Below are 13,910 nucleotides of genomic sequence, written 5' to 3'. Positions count from 1 at the left end.
TGTCTACCTCTCTTGACTCATCTCCCACTGCTCACTTTTTTATCAGTGAAATCTCCAATGCCACCCCCAAATCTTAAATATGACAATAAACATGTTAACAGGAATTACTTTAAGATTTTCCCAAACCAAAAGAATGCTTAGCTAACATCTCTAAACTTCTGGTAGAGGAGAAGCTGAGAAACAGAAGCTCTATCATTCCATTCACTTACTTAAAATGTTTCCCATTTTACCTGTTTTATTACCCTTTTACCTATTTACCCTTTTACCTGTTGCTTCAGATGATTAAGTTCAGCCGTCTGGGGATCAATATTAACGATAGGCTTGTTCTTGATTTTTCTTGCTCTGTCAGCATAGCGAAGGGTATTTAATGTTTCTTCTAGATTGGAGTCAGCAGGACTCACACAGGCTATCATAAGAGTATGGCTATTACCTCCTAGAGAATCTGAAAAAGAAAAACAGGAGGAAATAAAATCAAACAAGCAGGATGCAAGTAAAGCTGTCCATTAAGATTGGTGTCTTCAAACTCAGAGCTCTAAGAAAAAAATTCTTAATAATCTGAAAATTTCTTGTTAGTAAAAATACTAAGATTTTTTGATGTGTAAATGATATAGTTTAGAATCCTATTCCATGTGTCCCCGTTTGTAAGACTGTGATTTCAGCAGTTAGTTGGGTTAAAATAACTCGGAGCTAGCCCAATTAAGTTAGGGAGCCACTGTTGTAATTAAACATTCTTAGGATGCCCCCTCTAGGTAGGTTTTAATTCTTCAGGGAATTCTGCTTATCAAGTACTAATAAACAGTAATCAAGTTCATTTTCGGTTATAAACTACTAAGTTCATTTGGCATTCTGTAGATTTCTTGGCTCTCAAAGCAATCTATGAAGACATCTTTCCATTATCTTACAAGCCTACTTGCCAACAGGTCTCTTTCCGATTTATCAGTTAGACAGCTCTGTATGGGATAGTCCAAAAATCTGTTTACTGGTCCTGTCTTCACCTTCTCAGCCCTATTACTCTGAGTTACTCTCTTATTTTTAGAGGCACTCTGGGTTTGCTTACCTTGAAGCAGTCGAGTCAATTTGGAATCTCTGTAGGGCACAAAGCCACCCTTTTTGTCATCTCCAAGAGCACTGATTACATTTCCCAAGCACAGGAGGCCTCGGTTAATATTAATGCCTAGTAGCAGGAAACACAATTTTAAATTGCTTGGTAAAGCATTGAACATATACCTACATAAAATAAAAACCCCACAGAAATATTAAATTATCAGTCTTTTTAAAATTATTTTTTTAAATGTTTATTTATTTTTAAGGGAGAGAGAGACAGACAGAGACAGAGCAGGAGTGGGGGAGGGGCTGAGAGGGAAAAGACGACACAGAATCTGAAGCAGGCTCTAGCCTCTGAGCTGTCAGCACAGAGCCCGTTGTGGGGCTCGAACTCACAAACCGTGAGATCATGACCTGAGATAAAGTTGCCCACCCAACCAACTGAGCCACCCAGGCGCCCCTAAATCGTCAGTCTTAAGGAGACTTCTTGATCCTATTTGCTTTTCTGAAGACAAAGGTCTAAATTGGATATGCACAACTGAATTTGTTGACACTCTTTACCCTTTCCCATGGAAACAACCATTTGTATATTTACTTTTTATATCCATTCCCAGTTTTCTCAAATTAGTGCTCAGAAATTAGATGAACAGCTATTTTTTTACCATGTTGCTGAATTATTTTTACTATCATTCTTACTTTACAGATAAGGAAATTAGTTCAGAGTTTCTATGACTTCTCTAAGGTCAAACAGCTGGTGAGTGGTAGGCCTGACATTCCATGTTGGGATATTGGTTAAGTACAATGCTCTTTCTTTCACACCACATAGGAATACATTTTCTCTTGTTGCTTTAAAAAGGGGAAAGATTCTTTTTTACTTCTTTAATTCCAAAGTTTGCTTTTTAAACCCTGTAATAATCTTTGAGGTCCTTCTAAATCCTCTGACCTTCCAATGATTACATTTACTATGAAAAGGCTACATAGTATAGTGGTTAAGTGCATGGGCTTCAGTGTCAGATAGACCTAGGTTCTAATCCTGGCACTATCACTGACCATCTATATGATTTTGGGTAAGTTCTACTCTAAAATGAGGCACATCTATCTATCTCATTGGGTTGTGGTAAGGAATTAAATGAGATACTTATACAAAGTGGGGCACCTAGGTGGCTCAGTTGGTTGAGTGTCTGACTTCAACTCAGGTCATGATCTCGTGGTTCATAGGTTCAAGCCCTGCATCTGGCTCTCTGCTGTCAGCAGAGAGCCTATTTCAGATCCTGTCCTCCTCTCTCTGCTCTTACCCCACTCATGTGCTCTCAAAAATAAAAAAAGGTAATTATACAAAATTAAATGATAAATAAATGGTATCATTTTTGTTAATGCTACTCTACCTTTTATTTACTCAGCCATACTTTGGACACCCATACAATCAGAAATAACTATATCTACAAGATCCAAAACTCCTCTCCGACAGCATTCTACTAGCTTTTCATTTCTTTCATGGATCCTGCTCTTCACCCTTATTGTGACCACCAATTTACTGACACTTTTTAATACTCCCAGTAGAGTATTAGATCATCGTCTCCTGGGCCTTAAACTACCTATGCTGGACCCTGTGATCAGTCATTTCAGTTAGGCTTCCTCAAGCACTCACTAGACCCGTGACCTTCTGCTTTCCCATCTTGTCAATTCCCAGGCACATGTTAAACCAACTGTGTGTGTGTGTGTGTGTGTGTGTGCGCGCGCGCTTGCGTGCGCAAGCTTCTGTAGGCTGCAATGCTGAAGATAGTCACATAACTAAATAAATTAGATCCATTCATTATAAAACATTGCTATCTGACTTTTCCTAACCCTTTGTCAATTTGCAATCTTTTCTTCCTCATTCCTATTTCCCCACAGCAGCTATTCTAAACACTCATCATTTTCCAGACTGTAAATGTACCTTCACTCTATTAGTGGATGATTTAAATAAATAGATTGTGGACCCCAAAATTATCCTCAGGGGAAGGTTTCCTTCTCTTCACCTCACAGTCTTTTCTTTGCTGTTATTGATTACTTCATCCTTCTCCTTGTTTCAGTGGAGTAAATAACCACCCTTAGTTCCCCTCTAGCCTGCTGGTATCTCTAGTCCCCCATTTTCTCTGGGACCCTGAAACCTTTGATCTTCTCCCTCTCTCTTAGATCTTGAATTTATTTTCCCTTCACTAATTCCTTCTTTTCAGTCTATATACATGTTCAAATCTCTCCAATCTAAAACAAAACCAATTCCTTCAAGCAACCATTCCTGTCTTTTCCTTTTATTGCCTGCTGAAAGGGATACCATTTTTAGGGTCATTTATCCTACCCAGGATGTGAAGGAGATTCTTCTGAGATTTATCAAACCTGCTCAACAATTCCTGTACTAATCCTTGTATTAGTTCATTTCTTTCTTTTTCTTTCCCCTTTGAGCCAAACAGAACAGAGTTCCATCTCATTGGCTCATATCCCATCTGGGATGTTAAGGAAGAGACTGCTGAGATTTTTCAAACCTGCTCAGCAAAAAACTTCCATCTATAGTTTCATACAAGAACAATAAAAAAAAATCTAGATGAACCCTGAGAAGAACCCTGAGAATTCTTGATCTAAGCAAGAATTATCCACTTGGGTATAAAGAGGCTGCTTTTTTTTTTCTTTTTCAAATGAGAATTGGAGCTTTGGAATAGAAAAGAGTAAGGGAAATGAATGTCTCCCTAGAACGAAACCATCACAAAACAGGAACTGATTTTCTGTTATGAGATTTCAAATGATGAGTTCTTGACATGGATGGAGTATAATCATCATAAACACTGGGAAGAACATGTTTGCAGAGATTTAAATTTCTGATCAATAATGGCTATGGAGAAAAAATGTGCAGATAAAATTATAAAACCAGATGTTTTTCTAAGATTGAGAATAGATCAAGCAAGGAGAGGATCAAGAACACTACTTGACATTTTGGGGTGTTTACTTACTACGGCAACAAACAGATTTTACTTTTTAGGGGACATCTGGCAATATCTGGAGACATTTTGGTTGTCACAATTTGTGGGGTGGCAGGGAGTGCTACTGGTATCTGGTGTGTAGAGGGCAAGGATGCCACTAACTATCCTACAAGGCACTGGACAGTCCCCCAAATTATTTGATATGAAATGTCAATAGTGCCACAGCTGAGAAACCCTGCTCTATAGATGAAGAAAATATCTACAAGCCTAAGGCAGGTAGCCAAGTAAAATGGGGTGAAAAATGGAAGTAATACAGTATCGACATGGTGTGCCTAGTCAGAAAGAAAGGAAATGATCTGTTACTGAAACGGATCACAAAACTTACAGGAGTAAGTACTGAGAAGGGATAGAGTATAAAGGAATTTGATTAGGAGACAGAATCTTGGTTCAAACTCTGCGTCCGCGACATACCTATATGTGAGCACTTGTATAAACCACTGAAACTCTCCTTTATTCATAAAATAGGTGTAATACGTACCTTAGCTCAGGGGACTATGATAAAAATCAAGTGTGATCTACAAAGTGCTACCTACATGTGAGTTTTTAATAGGGTAGACAAACTTGGATTATTTGGATCTCTACTAAATTACATGAGGCTCAAAGCAGAGCACCTGACAAATTCCTAATCTAATCTGATGACAGTTTCTTTACTCAGAAGATACTGTGAGTGAATAAGGAAATGGCTGCTTCAAGCTGATACACACGGAAGAACTGATTATATAAGTAAAATGATGGGAATCTGTTTGTTGGGAACTGAGAGGCACCGTCATACACCAGTATGCTAGATGTTAAGAAAACAGATCTTCAAAATTCAGGAAAAAGATAGCTAACTTCCTGGGAACAGGATGTCTAAAAGGGAAAAAGGATAGAAGGCTTTTAAAACATAAAATTGTAATTATCTAGTTACAAATTATTTCAATAAAAAATTAATGTAGCTTCACAGAAATCAATGTAACAAACTCATATAAAAAAAGAACACAGAGTATTATAGGAAGTTTGATTACCAGCATTTCTCTCCTCTTCCTCCTTAAAACACCACTAAAAGGAATTCTAAAAGTACTCACCCACAAGATTATACAACATAGGAGAGAAATATCAGTGGAGAAGAGGTTTCAACATATTTTTAGAGTACAGGTAGAGAAGCAATAACTGACTGAGCAAGATGGAAGAAGCCTCAATCTAAAGAGCCTTTGGAGAGACAATAATGACGACAGTGACGATCACAGCTAAGTTTATATAGTGTTTACTATAAGCCAGACACTATTCTAGGTACTTTATACATATTAACTAATTTAATCCTCACAATATAGATATGATCATACCTATATTGACAGATATAAGAGCTGAAGCACAAAAAGGTTAGGGAAGTTGCCTAAGGTCACACAGCTAATAAGTGGCAGAGTCAGGACTCAAATAAAGGCAGTTTGGCTCCAAAGTCCACGTAATCTCTACACTCTATGGAAATGAACTGACTTTATGGAAATGAGCTGACTCACAGGCACCAAGTACACTGGAAAGGGGCCAGCCTTGAGGCTGAAAAGAGGGCCTTGGTAGAAAATGCGTATAAAGAACTCTGGAACTCTCAAGTCTCTGCCCCAGAGCCATGCAACCAATGTGTTCCCCATTCTCCATCTTTTCCAGGTTACTTAATGGGATGGTTTTCCTAAAACCTACCCATTAAATGTTGATATTCTCTTGAAACTGTCTCAAGCTCTTGGCTTACTATATATATTCTCCCTAGGTTATTTTATACAGCCTAAAGTTCCAATAAATACCTATAAGAATGACAAACTTCCAGCTGTTAGATGAATAAGTTCTGGGGATCTCATAGTGACTATGATTAACACTATTGTATTATATCCTTGATAGTTGTTAAGTGAGTAAATCTTAAATGCTATCACCATGCATGCGCTTGCACACAAATGGTAATTATATGAGAGGATAGAGGTGTTAACTAACCTTACTGTGGTAATATTTTCACAATATATACATGTATCCAATAATCATACCTTAAACTTGCATATATATCAATATCTCACTAAAAGCTGGAAAAAAGATTAAATGAGATAGCACATATGAAGCACTTAGCCAGTGGCACTCAAAAAAAAAAAAAAAAGAGACAGTTTCAGTGCATCGTGTAAACTTTGCAAGTATCCTGTTAAGCATTTCTAGTTATCACATAACACAAACTAGAAAAGATATTGCTAGTGATACAACTTTGGATTTAAATGTCCTATCATGTGAAGCTCTCGGATCAGTTAAGTAGTTGAGGAGAATCCTGAGATTGTAATTTGGGCTATTAAAAACTGTTTAGGGGCATCGGAGTAATTCAGTTGATTGAGTGTCCCATTCTTAATTTTGGCCTAGGTCACGATCCCAGGGTCATGGGATTGAGCCCCATATTAAGCTCTGCACTGAGTGTGGAGCATGCTTAAGATTATCTCTCTCTCTCCCTCTGCCCCTCTCTGCTCGTGTGTGCTCTCCCTCTCTCAAATGAAAAAAAAATAACAAAAGTGTTTATAATTCACAGCTACATATCAGTATGAATCAGGATATTCTTGGTAATGTGTCACCACAGATGCAAAACCTTAAATAAGATTCTGTCATCCAGAATCCCCATTATGTTATATACTAAGAATGAAGAATGTTCACTAGAGCTTACTTTGTAATAGTGAACGTCTAGAATCAACCTTCATGTTCATCAGTAAGGGAATGGTATAATAAATACAATGGTAGGGGACATTCCAGGTCTGCAGGTGGGGGGTGGGGGTCATCAGTGCGCGTGCTTTTCTCCAACCCACAGCAAAATGGCCGCTCAGTCACCATCTTAAGCTGTATCTTCGCAATGCACCGAGAGATTCCTGCCAACACCGTACTTAGAACATTCTCTTCAAAAAGTGTCAACTGGGGAACATAGTACCCTTGAGAATTTTCATTTAATGATAGAACAGGTCAACAATAGGGAGAGTGAAGGGCATGAAACATATCCTGATGGCCATATCCAAAGAGAGACATCTGCCCATAAGAAGAATCTCACTGCCCGAAGTGGTGAACAGTACAAAGAATTTGGCAAAACTTCCCCTTTCAAGTTAGCTATTTCTGTCAAGCCGGGTGTTTCAGTAACCAAAAACTCAAATCAAATTTTGACACATAATTATTTGTTGAGAGAAAATTTTGAAAATCAGGAAAGTGCCCTCATTCATGTTGAAAATAAGTATTTGACCCAATGTGAAAATGGGATTGGACTGACCTTTCACTCAAATGTTTCTGAGAATCATAGACTTAAAACTGAAGAGGAAAGTGTTAAGTGGCATCAGCTTGAGGCATCAGAAAGAGGTCAACCCAACAAAATTACGAGGCAATTTTGAATGGACATAGAATTGCTGTTTGCAGTGAAGCTGAGGCGAAATTTAACCAAGGCTCCAACGTTAACAAACGTCTGCATACTCATTTGCTAGAAAACCATTTTGAATGTAATAAAGGTGAGGAAGTCTTGTCTCAAAGACCTAAACGTATCAAACAGAGGAGTACACATCTGGAAGACAATCCTTATTGACAATGTGGGAACGCTCTGCAGCTGTCCCCCAGTGTTGGTGATCCTCAGACACGTTGTGTGGGACAAAAGCCATCCACAAGTAATAAGTCTGGAAACACACTTAGTCAGTCACCAAGACTAAATATACATAACACAATTGGCACTGGAAAGAAAAGGTACACTTGTAAGGACGGTGGCCTGGTCCTTCATTGGCAATCAACACTATCTCAACATCAGAGAATGCATGCTGAAGAGACGTCCTACAACTGTGAAGAGTGTGGTCAAACCTTTAAGGACTGCTCATTGCTAAATAGACATGAGCAAATCCATATTAGAGAGAAACCTTACAAATGTCAACAGTGTGGCCAGGCCTTTTGCCAGCACTCACACCTTACTCGACATCTCAGAATTCATTCTGGAGAGAAACCTTACACATGTGAGGACTGTGGTAAGGCCTTTAGCCAGCACTCACACCTTACTGAACATCTCAGAATTCATACTGGAGAGAAACCTTACAAATGTGAACAATGTGGCAAGTCCTTTAGCCAGTGGTCAGTCCTTACTGAACATCTCAGAATGCATACTGCATAGAAACCTTACAAATGTCAAGGATGTGGCAAGTCCTTTAGCCAACACTCACACCTTACTGAACATCAAAGAATCCATACTGGATAGAAACCTTACAAATGTCAAGAATGTGGCCAGGCCTTTCCCCGGCCATCGAAACTTTCAAAACATCACAGAATTCATATCAGAGAGAAACCTGAAAAATAGTAAAAGAATGTCAGTGTCTCTAAGTGGCCCTCAGCCCTTCCTGGACATCAGAGGATTCCTAGTGGAGAGTAACCACGGAAATGTAAGCAACGTGGCAGGCTCTCTGTGTTCGTCACAGCGTACTCAACATTGTAGTTATCACACAGGAGCAAAACTGAAATGGAAAGAAAGAGGCCTCCCCTTTACCTAGAATTCAATCCTTGCTCAATGTCTCAAAATGCACTCTTGATGCAAACCCTAGACATGTAATGAATGAGGAAAGACCATCATTTTAAATTACACTGTAGCAAACAGCAGACAGTGCATATAGGAAAGTAACTGGGAAGATAGATTTAGATAGATTTACAGAAGTATTGAATTGAACATCAAATGTCAATAAGATTACAGACATCAAAATGGAAAGCAGCACATCAGTCACTCTTTTGAGACATTACACCAAAATCCTTGTGGGGAATAATAGAAAGTTAAACACATAGAAAACATGTCCGCTTCTGGTTCGGAAGAGTTAGTGGATGGGTTTTTGCAAAGTTATAATTAATTTCAATATGTACTTTGTTGTCAGGAGCCATTCTGAACTCACTAGTTGAGAATGCTTGTGAGGTTAAGGCCGGTTTGCAAGGCCTCCTGCTGTCAGACGATGACTGATATTCATCCCCCCTCAATTGTTTTGGCTTCAGCACAGATCCCCTACGTACTTTGTTGATTGGTATGGAGAGTGACTTGTCCCCTTCTTCTAGCCCTACAATGCTGATTGCAGCATGTGAAGGAACTTACTGTAGGACCTTCTTTTGTGATTATGGGAGCAAACATCTCCTTTCCCGAGAATCCTGTTTTTCTTAGGCTTCCCCTTAAGTAGACAGGCTATTGATCCCTGCTTACTAAGACCTAACTTCTGCCTTTGCTATGCTGAAAACATTGTCTTGTATTTGAATGCTAAAGATATCTTCTTTTTTTGTATGATAAGCATCTAAATCACATACATCAATCACTATTAATAAAGGCTATACATTAGTTTTCTGCAAAAAAAATAAATACAATGGTATATCTATATAATATATAGACATGAAAAAGAACATGGTAGAGCTGTTTAAGTTATCATAAAACAACCTCCAACATATATATATGTTTCAGTGAAAAAAATAAAGGGTAGATTAGAACAGAGTACATTATATGCCTCTATTTGTATAGAAAGAGAAAATAACTAGAAATGTGGACTGGGGATTTGGGGAAAGAGAAAAAAATTGCTTTTCATCATAGTGCATTTTAAAAAGTTTTAATTTCAAAATAATTATTTAGATTCATAGGAAGTTGCAAAGAAATGTACAGGAAGGTCTTGTGCACCACTCACCCAGCCTCTCCAATGGTAACATACTGCACAGCTATAGCACAATATCAAACCCAGAAAATTAACATTGGCACAATCCCCAGAGCTTATTCAGAATTCAGCAGTTTTTACATGTACTGTGTGTGTGTGTGTGTGTGTGTGTGTGTGTGTAGTTCTGTGCAACTTTATCACATATATAACTTCAAGTAACCATCACCAAAATCAAGATACAGAACTGTCCTATCACCACATAGCTTTCTCATGCTACCCTTTATACACACACCTACTCCTTTACTCCTCCAATCCCTAACCCCTGTCAACCATTAATCTGTTCTCCCCTGTAATTTTGATATTTTAAGAATGTTTAAATGGCATCATACAGTATGTAACCTTTTGAGACTGGCCTTCCCCCCCACTCAGCATAACAATAATCCATTCAAAGTGTTGTCAGTATCAATAGTCATTCCTTTTTAAAAATCATTTTTTAATGTTTATTCATTTTTGAGAGAGAGAGAGAGAGAGAGTGTGCGCACGTATGAGCATGTGCACAACTGGGGGAGGGGCATAGAGAGAGAAAGACACAATCTGAAGCAGGCTCCAGGCTCTGAGCTGTCAGCACAGAGCTTGACGTGGGGCTTGATCTCACGAACCACAATCTGAGCCAAAGTCGGACTCTTAACCGACTGAGCCACCCAGGTGTCCCAACAGTCATTCCTTTTACTGCTGAGTAATATTACATGACACAGATGTACCACATTTTGTTTAACCATTTTCCTGCTGATGGACATTTGAATCATTTCCAGTTATTACAAATAGAGCAGCTATGAACATTCACATGGATTTTTGTGTGAACATACACTTTTTCTGGGATAAATGTCTAATAGTGCAATTGCTGTACTGTTTGATAAGAACATATTTTGTATTTCCCAAAGTGACTATACCTTTCTACATTCTCACCAGCAATGTATGAGAGATCCAATTCTTCCATATTCATGACAGCATTTGGTACTGTCACTATTTTTTCTTTTAGCTATTATGGGAGGTGTGCAGTGATATCTCATTGTGGTTTTCATTTGTATTTCCTTAATGACTAAGGATGCTGAACGCCTTTTCATGCAGTTATTGCCATCGGTATGTCCTCTTTGGTGAAACATCTGTTTGTGTCTTTTGCCTACTTTGTAGTTGGATTGTTTTTTTTACAATTGAGTTCTCAGAGTTCTTCATATATTCTAGATAAAAGTCCTTCGTTGTATTGCATTTTTTATTGCAGAAAATTCTATGATATGCCAGTTAACATAAAGAAAGAAATTGTGACCATGAACTAGCTATAATATTCTTATTGTTGGAAGATTGACTTATATAATGTTGTAAATTTGAACTTATAAAAGAAATTTACGTGAATTTAAAATCTTGATTTATTTCAACTAATTGAATTTATTGTAAAATTTCACTTAAAGAAGAGTTCCTCTGCTTTAAAAGGAAGGCAGATAAAAACATCTGCTGTAGGTGATGGAAACAAATGAAAAGTTTTAGAGAGGAGGTATGTATGACTGAATTTGGATTTGGTAAATATTACTCTGGTCGTCAGTGTGGAGGTCGATTTGGAAGTAGAAAACTGTTTTAAGAAACCATATAGGGGGCACCTGGGTGGCTCAGTTGGTTGAGTATCTGACTTTGGCTCAGGTCATGACCTCATGGTCCATGGGTTCGAGCCCCACATAGGGCTCTGTGCTGATAGCTCAGAGCCTGGAGCCTGCTTCAGATTCTGTGTCTCACTCTCTCTCTGTTCCTCCCCACCTCATGCTCTGTCTCCCTCTCTCTCCCTCCCTGTCTCTCTCTCTCTCTCTCTCTCTCTCTCTCTCTCTCTCTCTCTCTCTCTCAAAAGTAAATAAACACTTAAAAAAAGAAACCTTTTAGTTGATTATTTTAATAGTTCAGGTGAGAGATCTCTAAGGACTGGAACAACAGAAAAGAAATGAAGGAGATAAAAGTCAAAGGCATTTGGGACAGGAGAACCATGATGGTTTGGTCAGTTAAGCGTCCGACTTTGGCCCAGGTCATGATCGTGCAGTTCATGAGCTTAAGCCCTGTTTCAGACTCTGTGCTGACAGCTCAGAGCCTGGAGCCTGTATCAGATTCTGTGTCTCCCTCTCTCTTTGCCCTTCCCCTGCTCATGATCTCTCTTTCTCTAAAATAAAACATTAAAAAAATTTTTTTAAGTATCTGAGACAAAAAATTACATGACCAACTAACCTTTTAAATGTGGGAGATGAGAAAGAAAGATAATGAGTACAACATGTGCTCATATTCTGGGGATAAGGCAGATAGGCATTCAGCTGGCCAACCAACAGTTACTGAACACAGTTTATGTGCCAGGCACAGTGCTCGGCACAGTTGGCAGGAAAATAAGAACTGGTCTTTACCTCCAAGGAACTCAAAGTCTAGTGAGGAAAATAGATGAATAATTACAATGAAAAGGATGAATGCAGTGAAACTTGGCAGGGTGGCAATTGACTGGGAAGGGAAGTAATCTATTTCATGATAAGGCTTTAGGTTATAGGCCTTTAGGTAAATGCATTTGTCAAAACTCAGCTAGCATACATGTAAAATTTGCGCTTTCCATTCTTTCAAATTTTACACTAAAAATATAAACAAATACTAAACTCCAGTTAATAACATATAAGCTTAAGTATTTAGGAGGAAGTGTACTAATATGCCCAATTTACTTTAAAATACATTTGAAAAAGTATATGGTTTAGTGAGTGGCTAAATAGACAGACATGTCATAAAGCAAATAGAGTAAAATGTTAATGGTGGAATCCAGATGCTAGGTTTAGGGCTGTTCTTACAAAATCTTTTGACTATGTTGTATCTTTGAAAAATTTCATAATAAAGTGTTAGGAAAAAACACTATGGAGCACCGGCTGATGCCGTGCTCCATATTAGAGGTTTCATAGTTGGGTGACATCTAAATTGTGAATTGAAATATTAGTAAGACTTGCTGGTCAGACGAAAAGGGAGCAAGAACTCAGGTACTCAGTTAGGACCAACTATGTGTCAGGCACTATGCCAGGCCCTAAGAATTCAAAGGTGAATTAGACAACTTTCTTGGCTTGCTGTCTACTGGGGAAGTGATTCATTTTGGGAGCTGACCGTATGACAGAGTTTGGTTAGTGTTACTATAGGAAAGAGGTGAGCACAAGATGGTGGCGGTACTGAAGGTGGTCAAAGAAAGTTTCTTCAAGGGGATGAAATCAGGACTGAGCTTTGAAGGGCAAAAAAATTTAGCCATGTGAAGACAGAAGATCAGAGTTCTGAAGGCATTTCCGGTAGAGAGAGAGTAATGTACAAAGAAGAACGGGCAAGATGGCAGAGAAATAGGGAGTTCCATACTTCCCACCTGCATCTCTCAAACAAATAAGGGCTGAAGCCAAAGGACTCTGAACTGCAAGAGTCTGGGAGGAAAAGAGATGGAGTCCACTCAGAAGACAGCCTTGTACGGCTACATCAAGTAACAAGCCAAAGCACACATGGTAGAGAGTCCCAAATATCACTACAAGTAGGGAAATAAAATAACTAAAGTCTCAACAAGAGAGACCAAGGGACACCATTAAAAGAACACTTCCTGAATGGACAGGTCCTAGACAATTTATGAGCCTCCTTTAATACAGCAGTACTTGCAGGTACAGAGCACATAACAAGCTTTTAAAACTGGCAAGAGACAGAAAGCTAGCTAAAATGATGAATGGAAGAACTCTCTTCTAAAGAAATTCCAGGAAGAAGTCACAGCCATAGAACTCCTCAAAACAGATATAAACAACATAACTGACCAAGAATTTAGAATAGTTGTCATAAAATTAATCGCTGGGCTTGAAATCAGGCATGGAGGACACCAGACGCTATTGCTACAAAGATTATGGACCTTAAAAATACTTGTGATGAATTAAATAATGCCATAAACGAGATGCATAATAAAATAGAAGTGGCCATGGCAAGAATTGAAGAGGCAGAGAGGGCAATAGGTGAATTAGAAGGCACAATTATAGAAAAAGAAAAAGAGGAAGATGAGGGAAAAAAGAGATAAACTAATCCAGGAGCATGAAAGGAGAATTTGAGAATGAGTGATGCAATCAAATGGAACAATATCCATATCATAGGAATTCCAGAAGAGGAGAGAAAGGGGCCGAAGGGGTACTTGGAACTAATTGTAGCTGAGAAC

At 38.5% G+C, this 13,910-nt stretch overlaps 1 protein-coding gene across 1 annotated transcript in view; it reads right to left on the bottom strand.

Annotated features, from left to right (window-relative positions):
• The window catches only part of KIF4A (kinesin family member 4A), a 123,905-nt gene that overhangs the window by 73,613 nt on the left and 36,382 nt on the right, over positions 1 to 13,910 (bottom strand). Inside the window, exons 7-8 of the mRNA XM_029929997.1 lie at positions 1,058 to 1,174; positions 267 to 442 (exon numbers count right to left, since the gene is read on the bottom strand). Of these exons, the coding sequence (XP_029785857.1) occupies positions 267 to 442; positions 1,058 to 1,174 (293 nt within the window). The remainder of the gene's footprint in view (positions 1 to 266; positions 443 to 1,057; positions 1,175 to 13,910) is intronic.

Source organism: Suricata suricatta, chromosome X (genome assembly GCF_006229205.1).
Source record: "Suricata suricatta isolate VVHF042 chromosome X, meerkat_22Aug2017_6uvM2_HiC, whole genome shotgun sequence".
Lineage (NCBI taxonomy): Eukaryota > Metazoa > Chordata > Mammalia > Carnivora > Herpestidae > Suricata > Suricata suricatta.
Note: the sequence above shows the minus strand (reverse complement) of the source record. Positions and strands in the feature narration are given on the sequence as shown.